The 14,401-nt window shown below is 58.5% G+C and overlaps 5 protein-coding genes across 5 annotated transcripts; all 5 read left to right on the plus strand.

The window, feature by feature from the left end:
* Window positions 1-521: 521 nt before the first annotated feature.
* On the plus strand, window positions 522-1,859 carry THITE_2114807 (uncharacterized protein). Its single transcript, XM_003652896.1, has 3 exons — window positions 522-955; window positions 1,028-1,147; window positions 1,242-1,859. The coding sequence occupies exons 1-3, from the start codon at window positions 739-741 to the stop codon at window positions 1,571-1,573; spliced, it is 669 nt and encodes a 222-aa protein (XP_003652944.1). The 5' UTR covers window positions 522-738; the 3' UTR covers window positions 1,574-1,859.
* Window positions 1,860-4,155: 2,296 nt separating this feature from the next.
* Window positions 4,156-5,080, plus strand: THITE_2114814 (uncharacterized protein). The gene is made up of 2 exons (XM_003652897.1): window positions 4,156-4,745; window positions 4,812-5,080. The coding sequence occupies exons 1-2, from the start codon at window positions 4,321-4,323 to the stop codon at window positions 5,062-5,064; spliced, it is 678 nt and encodes a 225-aa protein (XP_003652945.1). The 5' UTR covers window positions 4,156-4,320; the 3' UTR covers window positions 5,065-5,080.
* Window positions 5,081-6,616: 1,536 nt separating this feature from the next.
* THITE_2114816 (uncharacterized protein) lies at window positions 6,617-7,561 on the plus strand. The gene has a single exon (XM_003652898.1). It carries the CDS (start codon window positions 6,862-6,864, stop codon window positions 7,495-7,497), a length of 636 nt encoding a protein of 211 aa, XP_003652946.1. The 5' UTR covers window positions 6,617-6,861; the 3' UTR covers window positions 7,498-7,561.
* A 1,025-nt stretch (window positions 7,562-8,586) lies between these two features.
* Window positions 8,587-10,289, plus strand: THITE_2170336 (uncharacterized protein). Its single transcript, XM_003652899.1, has one exon. The coding sequence runs from the start codon at window positions 9,093-9,095 to the stop codon at window positions 10,140-10,142; it is 1,050 nt and encodes a 349-aa protein (XP_003652947.1). The 5' UTR covers window positions 8,587-9,092; the 3' UTR covers window positions 10,143-10,289.
* Window positions 10,290-11,457: 1,168 nt separating this feature from the next.
* On the plus strand, window positions 11,458-14,180 carry THITE_2114820 (uncharacterized protein). Its single transcript, XM_003652900.1, has 2 exons — window positions 11,458-12,632; window positions 12,699-14,180. Exons 1-2 carry the CDS (start codon window positions 11,572-11,574, stop codon window positions 13,246-13,248), a joined length of 1,611 nt encoding a protein of 536 aa, XP_003652948.1. The 5' UTR covers window positions 11,458-11,571; the 3' UTR covers window positions 13,249-14,180.
* Window positions 14,181-14,401: the final 221 nt, after the last annotated feature.

Consider the following 14,401-nt stretch of genomic DNA (forward strand, 5'->3'; position numbering starts at 1 on the left):
AAGGAATCGACGCATGGCCCTTTGGCACTTTAGCGTAATTCAGTCCTCCGGTTAGACCGAGATCGGTACACAGCCCAGTAGATACAACACCCGACACATTCTGCCTTGACGGCCGCAGCTCCGTGCTTGCCACAGTGACACAACCGACAATGGCTTCTCTGCGCTTCGATGCCAGCGTGGCGCAATCTACTTGTAGAGGCGGTCCATTGTTAGGTAACCTGGCTGCCATTGCTCCTAGGAGGTCACCCTGGCCGACCAGTTCAAATCTCACTACCCCTGACGAAGATGCTTGAAGTGCAGAGATTTTACGAACTATCCTTAATTGGATATCACGAACACATCCCCACTACCCCTGGTGTATGCTGTAGGGTATGCTCCCTACGTGCGTCGATAAAGACAACCTCCACCGTCTTGGGCAGGGACGAAGCGAATCGGAGAACATCAAGCACCTTACTTGGGGCGGGCCGCAGTGGCATTCCGAGGTTCCGTTGGCCCATCACACTACCAGGTAACACTGTTGGCGGAGGTCCCGCTTGTTTGGCCAATGGAAAACCTGAAAGGCTTCAGTTAGGTTGCATACAGCCGCCGCCTTCCAACCTCGTCATTCAGGCCTGAACAAAACTCAGGTAGTGTGACCTACTAGTAATGACTAGCCCGGCCTTCCCCTCCCTCCTTCGAGTCCGCCGAGCGCCCACAACTTCATCTATCTGATCATTTTGACGAGCTGCGCTCCTTACCATGCTTTTGAAAGTCACTCTTACGCTCATCGCAGCGGCCGCCCTTTTCCGGTTTTCGCGCCAACCCGCCAAGACAACGACACCCAACCACAGCGACATGGATGACATGGACCCCCTGCCACCACCGAGTGAATGGGTGAACGGGAGGAGTAGGGTGTTCTTTGGCAGTAGACCTGATGCTATGGTGTATGGCTGGCCAGCCAAGGGCGGCATGTACAGTATGTGGACTGCTACAACACACGAAAATGAATCCCGGCTGACCAGGTTGAGTACCTACCTTCGGTATCTAGCCTTACTAGCTTCGCCAGTCGAACTTGAGTTCATGGGCCTCGACCGCTTCAGACCAGTGCCGCACCCCAGCCCGGATAATCCCACCGCGGCCCCGGATGAAGAAGAGCACTGCAACAAAAGTAAGACGACGCTTCTTAGCACTCGAGCTCTGTCCTGCTAGGGCAGCTTGCCCGGGAGTTTTGGAATTAGGTAGTCACTGACAACTGGACGTAGTGCGCAAGCTTGGTGCTAGATGGTGGAAGACCGAGGATGAGTACTTTGACAAGGGGGCTATCGACTACCCACCCGTGCCCGGTATTCCAGGTCGCTTCTTTCGCGTCGGATGGCCGGCCGGCGGCGGCGTATGGGTCCTCAACATGAGCGAGCGCGACGCGGTCGAGAAACAGGCCGGAGTGCTGTTCAGTGCCTACAACATGGAGGAGCGCTGCAGGGTCATTGAGCAGCTTGGCGGCACGTTCTACGCGGACCCAGAGGACTGCCCGGAGCTAAACTGGGACGGCCAAGCTGTGGACTTTCACATCGATGGGTCCAAATCTAGCTGCTGAACTTGTGTAGCAGATGATTTCTTTGTAGTGGGCTTGAATGAAATGCTCGAAACACCTTCCGAAGATGTCGATGGCCTCTCGCAGTCCGAAGTTGCACGAGTGGCCGCTCGCGGTTGCCAGGCTCAGTCGAGGCGCCTACGGGCCGGCAAGGGGCGCCTGAGGTCGTTGCCCTGGACGATGGGGTCGCGGATATGTTGGGCAAGAGGCCAGGTGTAGTTCGCGTCGCCTGGTCATTCACAGTCTTCTTCTCGTCGTCGGCATCGCGCTTGTTGCCAGGCGTGTCTGTGTTGGTCGCCAGGGGCGGCCCCAGAGCTACCAGGCTGGGATCTGGCCGGCTCCGGCCGGGCTGCTTACGGCCCACTTGCGGCTGCCGCTAATCCGGCCTTGGCACGATAGTTGCGACCCGACCGAGCCGATCCGGCAACGGGGGACTCCACAGTGCCGAATTTTGGTCGGACCGGCGAGCCCCACAGGCCCGGCGGCGTTGGGGAGGGCCGGGTGGATAACGGTAAATGAAAGAGAAATATGGCAAGGAACGATTTGACAAAGACAAGAAGCCATCGTAAAAATACCGTGAAGAGAATAACCAGATCAAGATGTTTGGGTGCAGCTGTCAACAAGTGCCAGCCCCGGAGGCGTTGGTCGGCTGCATCGTAGAAACCGATTGAGTTTGAGGGCCGAGTAAGGTACCCTTACCTGGTAGGTACTGTCTGGTGGTGCGTTGGTACTAGTAAGGAACACAGTTTTTTTATTGCCCAGCTCAAGGCCGAAGTTTGCCGGCTGAAGCAAGACAACACCAGGCTTGAGCAAGAGACCCAGGAGCTGCGGACCAGGCTGGCGGCCGCTGACAGCGCCATCTCCGGGCTCGCGGCTTCGATCCACCGCCACGAGCGTGAGAAGCAGGAGCTGCAGTCCAGGCTGGCCTTGCAAAAGGATTTTGCCTTGTTACTGCTCTATAGCCGTGCTAAAGTAGGGCTGCGCCGGTTCCAGGTCGGTTCCCACGCTCATCGCCAGCATGCGACGCGGACCGGCAATCCACCTTCGGGTGATGTCGACGCCGCAAGTGATCGTGAACCTTGAGAGCAGCGCGTGTACTCGTCGTCAGGTTTGCTCCTGGCTCGCGTGGCTCTGTTGTGTGGTTGAGGCTTTCCTTCCACGACGAGCATCAGGTCGGCCGGGTCAGTCCGTATAGGCCACGGTCGCGTCCAGTTCGATGTTGGCCGGCTCGCTCAGGTTGACGAGCGCCGGGGCTGGGGCCGGTACTCGCAGCGCGAGCATGGAAAGACTCCTCATGGGCCGAAGAGACCGGGCCACGCTGCAGCCGTCGAATTTGGCCTGGTCGAGGACGGTGGCCCGTGGGGTCGGCATCCTTCGACACACATGAACACAAAAGCGGCCATTAGCCAAGACTTGTAGAGGAGGGTCACAAACACGTTTGGTAGGCTACCTGGTAAAAGAGCGGGTTCGCAACGCGTTCGTGAAACTGTGGTCACAACAAGGCGACATTAGATTCACACCACAGCAAAAGTCGGAAAACGGAAGTGAAAAACGGAGAGGTAAATCCTGAGCGCAAACTGCGTTCCCTATCGTTTCAATCATCAGAAAACGTTCCTGCACGTGACCTAGACACCGCTGAGTCAGCAATTCGACCCAAATTGCCCGCAGGTGAAAGTAATACGGAATACTGGTTCCAGATTCACGTTCACGGCCTCCCCACAATAACGACATCTTCTTGTCTTCGTTGTTGGTAAAAGGGTGCGGTCTCTTGTCCTCAGAGCGTCCAGTTTTGGACCCTTTTGAGCGGATAGAGAAGATTTATAGGCAAAAGGAAGCCGGTGGTGTTTGGGGATAATGTTCCCTGTCATGGGTCTGCCCTGTTTCCCCAGATTGCTTTCCCCTGCTTGTTCCTTCAGTGGTGCAACTGCGGCGGGGCTCCCTCCACCGCCCCTTGCAGCACGCCGTTGAGATGGACCCCTGGCTGCGCTTCTGCCCAGTCATAGCCTCGGTTGTCCATCGAGTCTTCTCATTAGGCTGCACTTGAATGTAACCCTCAAGCTGTATCGCGTGCTAATTATTACCTGTTTTCCCTCGTGCCATGCCGGTTTTTTTTTTTTTTTTCTGGTTCGGGCTTGTGTTTTCCCCCTCGTGGGTTTCAACTTCAAGACCCGGTTTGGGCTTGCCCCTCGTTTTCCTTCACTGGCCTCGTTTTCCTTCGCTGGAAGCCGGCCAGTCCGGCACTGACACGCTCGTGTATTCTTGATGGACCCTGAAAGGCTCGACTTGAGCCTAGCCATTCGTTCAAGCGGCGAAAGGTGCATGCAGCGCGCGTGTTGGAGCAACAACTCAGTAAGGCCTAACCCCCTTCGCTGGCGTCGCCAAAGCCTCTTAACCACAACCAACGCTGTCGTCCAAATGACAGTCTCTTACGGAACAAGAGGGCAGCAGGTCCGGTTTATGTCAGTGAGAGACTCGGCGACGTTCAACCTTCTCCCGTCTCATCCCGCAACAAAAGCCTCGCGAAACCGCATCGTTCGTCTGTCTTGCTCTCACCTTCCGGTCCGACAGCCTGGCCGCCGTCCGGTCCTGCAGCCCGAGCTGTTCAGCGAGCTTGAGATGCGCCCGATGTCCTGGTCACTCATCGGCTGAACCTTCGCTCGGCTTGCATTCGTTCACACCGATTACCGCCGGCCGTAGTCGGACTCCTTCGTCCATTTTTACGGGCAATCTGCCGTCCTACATCAACCATCATGGCCGAAGCACCGAGCAGCGACGCGGGCCAAGGCCTGGCCCACCCTCTGACTCCTTCTTCCCCGTACAGGCCGACGTCTTTGACCCCAGTTGTCGCGAGGCCGCGGCTTGGGCCGCGACGACAGTCACGGTTTACGGAGGAAGTCATGACCGAACACACGCCTGCGGCCTCTGTCTCTGAGCGGTCCATGGACTACCACTGGTATGGGCCGTCGTCGGAGAACGTGCATACCAACACCGACACTGCAAACCAATCGTCGAAACCAAACACGGATGCAACCCCCTCGGGGCCGACTGGGAGGAATTGGGAGACGTGGTTGCGATTCCTGAACGGGAGTCTACATGCGGTCCCTTGTCTGGTATTGCTGGCCATTCTTGGATATGGGCTTCGTGTGTTGCGGGCAAATATGGCGAGTCATATGAGGTGAGTGCGGTTCGGAACGCAAGAAGGATATTGGAAGATGGGTACTAACGAGCCTCTTCCGCTCAGCATACAAGCCATCATTCTGATCTGTTTGCTCTTCTTCGACGTCGTCCTTGACGTGGTTACGCTCTTTCGGGCCCAGCGACGATGGCCCACTTGGGTACTGGCGCTGCGATTCGGCATTGGGATTGCCTACATCGTCCTCTTCTTGCTTTACGTCGGGTTGGGCGGCGTATTCCCGAACGGGTATACCTATTGGGGCGTCCCTGTCGACTCCTCCGCGACGCCCGTTTATGTCCTTCTATGCCTCGAGGGGTAAGGTTGCCACCGTCTCTCACTCCCGCCCCCCCTTAACGGCATGCACTGGGAAATTGCAAGCTAATCAAGCTCAACCCAGTCTGTGGGACCTTCTTCACATCCCCGTCTGCCGATACGCACTCGGCAGCTCGCTCCTGGGCCGCGCATCTGCGCGACCGAACACGTCCACGACACCAGACAGCCGAACGACCTTCAACCACAGGTTTTCGGTCGCCGGAACGGAACACTCGTCCATCAGCCTCACCTGGCAACGATGGGTCCGGGCGGGGAGCGCCCACCACAGCCGGGACGAGCTCGAGACCGGCTTGCACAGGAACGGGACGCCGCGGGGGCCGTCGGTCGACCTGACGTTGCGGGAGCACCCCGATGAAGAGGAGGAGGACGACGACGACGACGAAGGGGGAAGCTCCCGCCCCGGGAGCAGTCACGAGCGGAAGGACGAGGAGAGTGGCTTGCAAGGAGGCGGCGAGGAGAAGTGGGATGAGGACAAGTCGGAGGGGAGGGCGGCGCATCGGGTGCGGGCTGCGGACATTGGGCAGTGATTTCATTCACTTCACCTCGGTGCTCATGAAGGCGTCTCGGAGGGATGGGGCGCACGGGGCGGGTGGATATACCCAGTCGATATGTGGTGTCACGATGCTAGTGTGTAATGTGTCACGGATCATGATCATTAAGTAAATTCCTATCCTTCCCTCTTCACGACCGCCACAACCAACTTTGCGTGGCGGGTCTCGTCTGGTGGAGTGACTGAGCAAGTGGAGAGAGATGTATCTTGGAATCGGCGCATCAACGGTACCGTTCTCCTGTTATACTGGACGGAACGAACCGTGATCCAAGCTAGCGGCCTCGAAACACGAGACGACGAGACGACGTGAACAGCGTGTCTTCGGAGTTGCATTACATGTCCGGACCAGGGCAGGCCGACACCGCCACACCAAGGCTTCGTGTACCCAATCGAGAGCGGCCCCGCGTCCGAGGGCGGTCGAATCGCCGTCTGTCTTGGAACCGGGTGAACCAGGCTGACGATGCGTGACGAACAGCGATCTTTTTCGTGTTTTCGCACTTCCGAAAACATGCATGGAAGCTTCCGGCATCTCACAATGCGTGATCGCGGGGTGCTTGCCACGGGCCGGCCGTGGCGGGCAAGGGCAAGATAAGACGGGGCAATTGGGACGCCAAATCCTGAGTTATTCCGTAGTCCGACTTACACGGCTCATACGGACACAAGGCGCTGGAGTGTAGGGGTTGGGAGGCACAGCGCGCGACGGATAAATAAGCTTGTGCTGCGTTCACTTCCCCACGGCCCGGCTAGTGTAACTATCCGGAGTGTAGCTGCTGTGGAAAAGCCCGCTTCAGCTCCGGCAGTGCTGCGCCTCACCCACACCTGGAAAGCTGCCTGTTTTTTGGTGTAACGAGGTGCCGAACAAGGGGTGATCATCACGGTCATCAGCCAGAGCTGGCCGCGACCGTCGCCCCACTTTGGTTCAGATGCGCAGATCAAGCTGTGTGTGGGGAGCCTTTCCTCTCCAATAATAGAACTCTCTCTGCGCCGTCAGGGTAACATTGGTGATAGCAATCTGGCTGTTTTGTGGGTTGTGATTCTTGCTTGGGCCCCCGAGGCTGAGAATGGGTGCTGGCATCGTGGTGTATATTACACCGGCCGTTCTCATCATGGCTTGCGCCCGAGTCTGAGAACCGCGACAGGATGCGATGGCTTGTCTATTGGCGAACTGTCTTCAGTCAATGTCAGATCACCTGTCATTCTACCCGCAACAACTCTGGCGTATTCCATCTCAGGATGCCCGCTATTCAGCCACTCTCAGGTGTTCAGGACACCGCAGCCCAGCTTCATGGCCGCGAAGAATCGGGGTCGCCAGCGGCGAGCAACATGACGACGCTATGGATTGTGGTGGTGATTGCAGTCGGCATCATATGCGTCGGGATCACGATCGCCTTTCTCCTGGTCTGTATCAGCAAGCGCCGCCAGTACCGGCGAGAACAACAGTTCCAGCCGTACTTGAGCCTAGGCGAGAACAAGAAGAGGCGGAAGATGAGCGCGGAAGACTTGTTTCGTGAAGAGGAAGAGCGCAGAAGCTACATCATCCGGAAGTCGCTGGCGACACGGTCCACAGACTCGGCAGGGAGTCGACTATCGACGTTGATAGATCGGGTCGACCAGGAACTGACAGAGATGGAGAGACAAGAGTCGACGAGGCTGATGGACGACTGGAAGAGGTGGGAAGCCAGGATCCGGCTGGAACGGACGAGGTCGGGCCGTCAACACCCTGCGATCAGCGCACCTGGAGGAGTGCCCATTCTCGCCATCCCCACGCCGGCGAAGCATCGGTCCCAAAGGCGGATATCGCCCGTGATAACACCACCTCCGAGCCCGCCAGTACCACCCCGCCATCCTGATCGACGCTTGCCAAGCTGAGCAGCAGGTGCCATCGCACGTTCGTTCGACAAACCTGCACCCTCGACAACCGCAGTCCAGGTTCCGTTGTAGTCAGCATTGCCCACAGAAGTCCGACCAGCAAGGAGCCAAAAGCGCCGCGCAAAGCGCTACGCTGGAACAAGGCCTATGCGGATTGCGCAACCAGCGGTCGTTGACCTGTTGACACCAGACTGTGCACTGCAACGCCTCTGGACGGAGTTCGGCGCAGCGAGAGGAGCTGCGAAGGACGGCATCAGCGCCGTGCAGGACTCAGAGCCGCTGCAAATGGCAAGACGGGATGGATTGCGCATCGCTCGGGAGTTGCTGGGTCCACGGTACTCTGTTCTCGCAGTGCAGTAGCATGACCGAAGGGACCTACAGAGAGGGACAAAGGGTGGCCACTGCATGTAATGCGTACACCTGTTCCCATGGTGAGGCGCGGGTTGGAAGAGAATCACACAAAGAAAGCGGGACTGAATGCGGAAATGGGAGACGCCACAGGCGCTCCAGCAGGGGCCATTGCACAGTAATCCTTACACTACGGATTACACTAGTGTAACTAGTTTTGCTGAGTCATCCATTCAGGGAACGTCGAACTCGCCAGAACCAACATTCAACCTCTGAACAATCTGACAGCCGGGTAGACGTTAAAGAGGTCCCGCCAAGACTAATTTCGGCCAATTGTCGGCAATGTTTTTACAGCGTCAATACCCCGCCAAGACCGCCAAGGGGTTTGCACTATCGCCAAGGGTTAGTTCGCCGGGGGTGCGGGGGGCGGCGCCAGCCCCCCGCTGGTTAGGGTTCGGGTTAACGGTTAGGATTCGGGTTAAGGTTAGGGTGCGGGTTAACCTTGTTTTCTTTTTTTTTCGATTTGGTTGAGGTTTCGCGAAGTTGTTGCGACGAGTCTTTACAATTCTTCGTTGTTGATGTTGCTCTAAGTCGTCGCGGCCCCGCTTACCCCGTGGCGATTGTAAATACTTGTAAGCGGCAGTCTCCGAAATTAGTCTTGGCGGGACCTCTTTAACGACGACCGACAGCCGCCGCTCGCTCACCTCCTTCCTTCCACCATCCCAAGTGGTCGCTCGTTGCTGCATTCCAAACCCCCAGCAACACCTGGAGTCAAAACTCCTCAGCTGCTGTGCTCTACGGAAGAACTGCAACTTCGCACTCTCGTCGCCAGCCAGCTCCAACGACCCCAGAACGACCACCCGACCCGACCTTGGCTGTTCTTTGTTCTGAGACGTGCACACCGATCGCCACACCGGAGCAATCTCGGACGCCTTTGCTGGTCCCCGAACAGCCATCTGAGGAACCGTCAAGCACTTCTTTGAAACCCAGTCCTTCGCTTTTTTGGCTTCGTTGCATTGTGCGTTGCGTTGCGTTGCGTAGGGCAGCGAGACCACCCTACCTTCGAGAGAGAGCAGCGCTCCCAACCCGGTGCCTCGCGCTTGCCGCCGCCTGCCGACACGGCTACCGACTCGGTTGCCACTGGCTGAAGGGTCTCCGAGCCGATACTTCCTTCTCGCCAGAGGCTGGCAGCGCTTACCCGACCTTCGCTTGGTCCAGTTCACGCTCGCTAGACGCCGCTGTACAAGATGGCGAATTCGTTCGCTGCCTTCGACGACACGGCCAAGGGTGCCGAGTTCAAGGAGGATCTCAACGTCATCCTCATGTGCCCCGATTGCAAGGAGAGCCCGCCCAATCTGGTCGAAGAGACCTCCTCGGGCGACGTGGTCTGCGCCTCGTGCGGCCTGGTCCTCGGCGAGCGCATCATTGACAGTCGGTCCGAGTGGCGTACCTTCTCCAACGACGACCAAGGGAACGACGACCCTTCGCGTGTCGGTGAAGGCCCGAACCTCATGATCGACGGCGATCAGCTCCAGACCGCGATCGCCTACGACGGCAAGAACGCCAAGAACCTAGCTCACCTGCAGAACAAGATCAACCAAGATAAGGGCTCCAAGGCGCTCATGGCAGCGTACCGGGACATCCAGAGCCTGACGGACAGCATCAACGCCGGCGCGCAGGTGGCCAACGCAGCCAAGCACATCTTCAAGATGGTCGAGGACAACAAGGCCTTGAAGGGCAAGTCGCAAGAGGCCATCATCGCCGGCTGCATCTTCATCGCCTGCCGCCAGACGGGCGTGCCGCGCACCTTCCGTGAAATCTATGGGCTCACGAAGGTGTCCAAGAAGGAGATCGGCCGTGTCTTCAAGCAGCTCGAGGTGTTCCTGCAGAAGATGGGCGGCGAGGACGCCATCGCCCAGGCCAGCCTCTTCAATCAAGTGTACATGGCCAAGGGCTCCACCAGTGCGGTCGAGCTGTGTGCCCGCTACTGCAGCAACCTCCACTTCCGCAATCCCGTCAGCGTCGAGAACATCGCCCGCCGCCTTGCCGACAAGTCGACCCAAGTGTCCGATCTGGCCGGCCGCTCCCCGCTCTCGGTCGCCGCGGCGTGCATTTACATGGCGTCGCACATCGTGGGCGAGCCTCGAAACCCTAGACAGATCTCCGAAGTCTCGGGCGTCAGCGACGGCACGGTCAAGACAGCCTACCGCTACCTCTACGCAGCGCGCGACACATTCCTGACCGAGGAAATCTTTCCGGAGGGTGTCCCGGACGCCGACAAACTGCCCGCTAACTAGAGGCGGCGGTGGCACCGAGCGGTATGAGCCGGCGGCGCACTCCGCACTGCGCTTACAATGAGATATGAAGACATCGATACCCCGACGAGGTCGCGGCGACGAGTTTGTGTGATATTGGGAACATCTTTTGCAAGGTGTCGCTCGGAAGCGGCCGCCCGCTTCCACTATTTCCTAGCATTGCCATTGGAGGAAGCGTGGAAGGAGAAGGGATACAGGAGTGGTTGAGGGCCACTTCTTCTAAGCGGCGTAGATGCGGCGCCATAGGAGACAACGCATCTCGAGTGGATATGATTTGGGCAGGACGTCTTTACTGGAATACGTAACGACAGCGACGAGGCCTTAGCAGATTGGCAGCGGGCCTCGCCTGCTCACCTACGTTGGTCGGACCAGCCGCCTCCAGTAGCTTGGAAGGCCGAGCGGTCGCGGAGCCAACTGACCACCGGATTCTGGGTTTACACCCGGCGGGGTTGCTTCAGCAAGTCACGGATGGGCATGGGCATGGGCATGGTTTCCGGGGAGTTATGCTTGCGCCTGGGACTGCCAGAAGTGGCAGCATTGCCCGCTTTAGATGGGAAGGCAACTAGGTTGTGTATTTAGGGATGTGGAGTATGCTGTGAAGGTGGCCCATGATGCCGCAACTTGCTCCCTATTCTGTTGTGCTCGGCTACTGGTGAAGTCTGTGGCACAGCCTGTGTGACCGGGACTGATAAATTGGCTTTCGGGCCTCCGCGGGTGTAGATATCGCGTCCGTGAGAAAGGCCAAGTCAACTGAAGCATGGCCAACTGGAACATCGGACTTCGGAACTTGGTGGTGTCTCGTTCTGGCGAAGAATGTTCTATCCTGAGTGCACAGTGGTCGACGGGAATGATGCTCTTGCGGCGTTGTCGAGAAGCGGGTACAGTGCGAACCGCTCGGCAGCTCACTGGCGCTCACACAGTGCCAGGGATGCCACTGCGCTAATCCAAACACTGAGACCCACTCCAAACCGAACCGCCAAAATCCACGACTGCATGCCTGCGTCAATGCGCGTCGCAACCCTCGACTGGGGTGTCCGGAATCGACGAACTTGCGACAATCCATACAGCTTCGTGATCAGCTGGGAAAAGCATTGTCGCACCGTGACAGCCACAGCTCTTAACGATGCCTTCTCGACGATCTGGTCGCGCCGCTGCGAAGCGCGCCCAACAAGCACTCGGTAAGCCATCGCCCTATTTCGCTCCGATACCCTCTGCCCCTCGCAGCAACGGTGTCCTGCGTCTTGCATGCGTCTTTCGGCAGGTGCGACTCGGAGCTGGTTTGACGGCAGGCTACTTTTGAAATGTTTTGGGCCATTGGCCTTGTTCCACGAGCGATTGGCGGCAGGGACGCACACAGTCACAGGAAATCATCTCGACAGGGTTCTTGCCCGAGTTGCTCCGCCATCTCAACATGCCATCTAGCAACCCCCGCGCTCACGAGAGGGCTAACCGCATGCCTGCGCCTGCAGAGAGCACTCCCAAAACCTTCGATCGCATCGACGACGAAGACGAGCCGATGCCTGATGCCGCCGAGCAGGAGGAGGAACCGCGGCAGGAAGTAGACGAGGAGGCGGGGAAGGAAGAAGAGTCGGCCGCCGAGGAGGAAGCGCCAGAGGAAGACGAGGAGTCCGCCAAGTCTCCTACACCACCGCCCGAACCCGTTGTCCGCCGCCGGCGGCTGGGGCGACCCCCCAAGAACCGGCCTCCAGACTGGGATACGTTGCCAATCGAGCCGCCCAATCCCGATGCTACACCACGCCGCCGTGGTCGGGGTGGCTGGCGTGGACGAGGTGGCCGGAAAGGCCAGCATTACCAGCCGACGCAGCAGTCGATCGACAAGGATGGCACCGTGCTGAACATTGTGAACGACGAGGTGGACCTCCCGGAGGATCCCGAGGGTGAGAAGAAGGTCGACAAGCTGGGCAATCTCCAGGGCGGGCGCCAGTATCGATGCCGGACCTTCACCGTGGCCGGCCGCGGTGACCGTCTCTACATGCTGTCCACCGAGCCCGCCCGGTGTGTCGGCTTCCGCGACTCGTACCTCTTCTTCACCAAGCACAAGAAACTCTACAAGATCATCGTCAACGACGAGGAGAAACGCGACATGATCGAGCGCGACATCATTCCGCACAGCTACAAGGGTCGATCTATAGGGATAGTCACGGCCCGGTCCGTCTTCCGCGAGTTTGGCGCCCTCATCATTGTCGGGGGACGCCGCATCATCGACGACTACGAAGTCGCCAAGGCGCGGGCCGAGGGTGTTGTCGAGGGCGAGCTGGCCGACCCGACCGATGTCTACGACCCCGACAAGCCCTACAACAAGAACCAATACGTCGCCTGGCACGGCGCCAGCGCCGTGTATCATTCAGGTGGCCCGTCTGTGCCGCAGCAGAACGTCAAGGCCGACACGAAGAAGCGCCGCGTGGCCGTCAACGACGTCAACTGGCAGCTCGAGCACGCCCGCGAGGCCAGGTGCGTTTCTTTTCTCTTCCCTCCTCCTTCCCCAGCTCGCTAACCACTGACCGTCCATCTGCGCAGCCACTTCAACAGCATGCTCTCCGCCGTCCGCCGCGCCAACCTCAACGGCGTCTACGACATCCACACCAACCTGATGCACTACCCGCGCATCATGCAGCCGACGCACGCGCGGATCGAGCCCATCGCGCCGGGCGAGGGCGACGCCGATGCCCGCCAGTCGTCGTCATCATCACCATCACCATCCTCCTCCTCCACCAAATTCCCGCCCCTCCCGCCGTCGATCGCGCGCAACTTCCTCGTCATGGACACACACCTCGAGACGCCGCCGGCCGGCGTGGCGCCCGCCGCCTACGACGTGCCCTTCCGCACATCGCCCGCCGACCGCGACGCCTCGGCCGCCGCCGACTTCCTCGCCCCGTTCCGCGGCCTGCGCGCCGTGCCCGACGACGTGCGCGCCCTGCTGCCCGAGGCGTGCCGCGCCGCCTTCGACGCCGCGCGCGCGAGAGAGGACCGCTGGTTCGAGCGCTGGGGCGACGAGGCGCGCTTCGCGGCGCGCAAGCCGCCTGTCATCGATAAGGCGATTGTGCCTTATTCGATGATGATTCCATGATTTCTTGGTCTTTTTTCGTTTATTCTTCTGAGGAAGCGATGGTGGGTTGTTGACCTGGCTCCTGGCTTAATCCGATTTTGTCTGCTGTTTTTCACCCTCTCTTTACGGCTTACTGTTTCTCAGCAGCAGGTCCCTGTCCGTTGTGGCCTGTTGTTGTGCACTTAAGCCGAGGAGTTATCCGTCCACCTCGCTTGAGAAGCAGAAAACGAGAACGAGGGCAAGCTGCTTGTCAAGGAAAAAGCAGGCCGTTTGAGGCGCAGACGACAGGAAGGTCAGCGGTAGAGCCAGCTCTTTCTTGGGAGGGGGCAGCAAGGAAACGGTGGTTGCTTTGCTGCCTACCCCTGATCATATCATATCCTGCAAGTGGGGCATTTAACAATAACAACAACGGCGGCGGCGAAGGGGACGAAAACCTTTACTACGAGAGGGCTGCCTTTTTGCAGGCTGTAATCCTAGCCACGGCGTTTCCTGGCTGAAGGCGATGGGTTTGGGATTGTTGGACTTTTTGGTGGAGGGGGCCTCGTTAGGCTTGACCGGCGTTTTATGGGGTGTTGAGTGCTCAGGAACATATTGCTCAAGGCGGACAGACAGCTTCGGTCACGACAAGGGCGGTTGGCTGTGGTGAATAAAGAGTGTTGTTGTCTTGTATGGAATGCAGTGGCATACCGTGACTCCGTAACTTGAGTCCAAAGACTGTGGCGGTGCCCAAGAAGTAGAAATCTTCAAGAAATATAGCCCTGCCTCCTCTCTGACCGACCCGCCAGAGAAAAGGTCGTCTCCCGATGTTCGCACCGGGGGGAGGGGGGAGTTGAGAGGAAGAAAAAGGCCAGAAAGAGCGAGACAGAGACAGCGTGAGTCGACGAAGCACGAGGAACTCGCGCCTCGCAGGTCCGATGCTAGCCCTTGTGAGTAGGACAACCTTTCCTGCAACGGCTGCTGTGGAGGAAACTCCGATCAGGGGGGGCGGTAGAGCAACAAGTGAGACTGCTGCAGAGGGATATTCTTGCTATAACAGTTGCCTGTCTGCTTAGAAGCGTTCAGAACTGGTGACTTTGGAAAACCACACCCGTTGAAGAGCAATGAAGGCCAAGAGCTGTCGTTATTAGGGAAGGGCGGGACACTTCCCTGGATCTCCTACCAAAGGAATATAGGC

The sequence above is a fragment of the Thermothielavioides terrestris genome, chromosome 2, assembly GCF_000226115.1.
Source record: "Thermothielavioides terrestris NRRL 8126 chromosome 2, complete sequence".
In the NCBI taxonomy this organism is placed as follows: domain Eukaryota; kingdom Fungi; phylum Ascomycota; class Sordariomycetes; order Sordariales; family Chaetomiaceae; genus Thermothielavioides; species Thermothielavioides terrestris.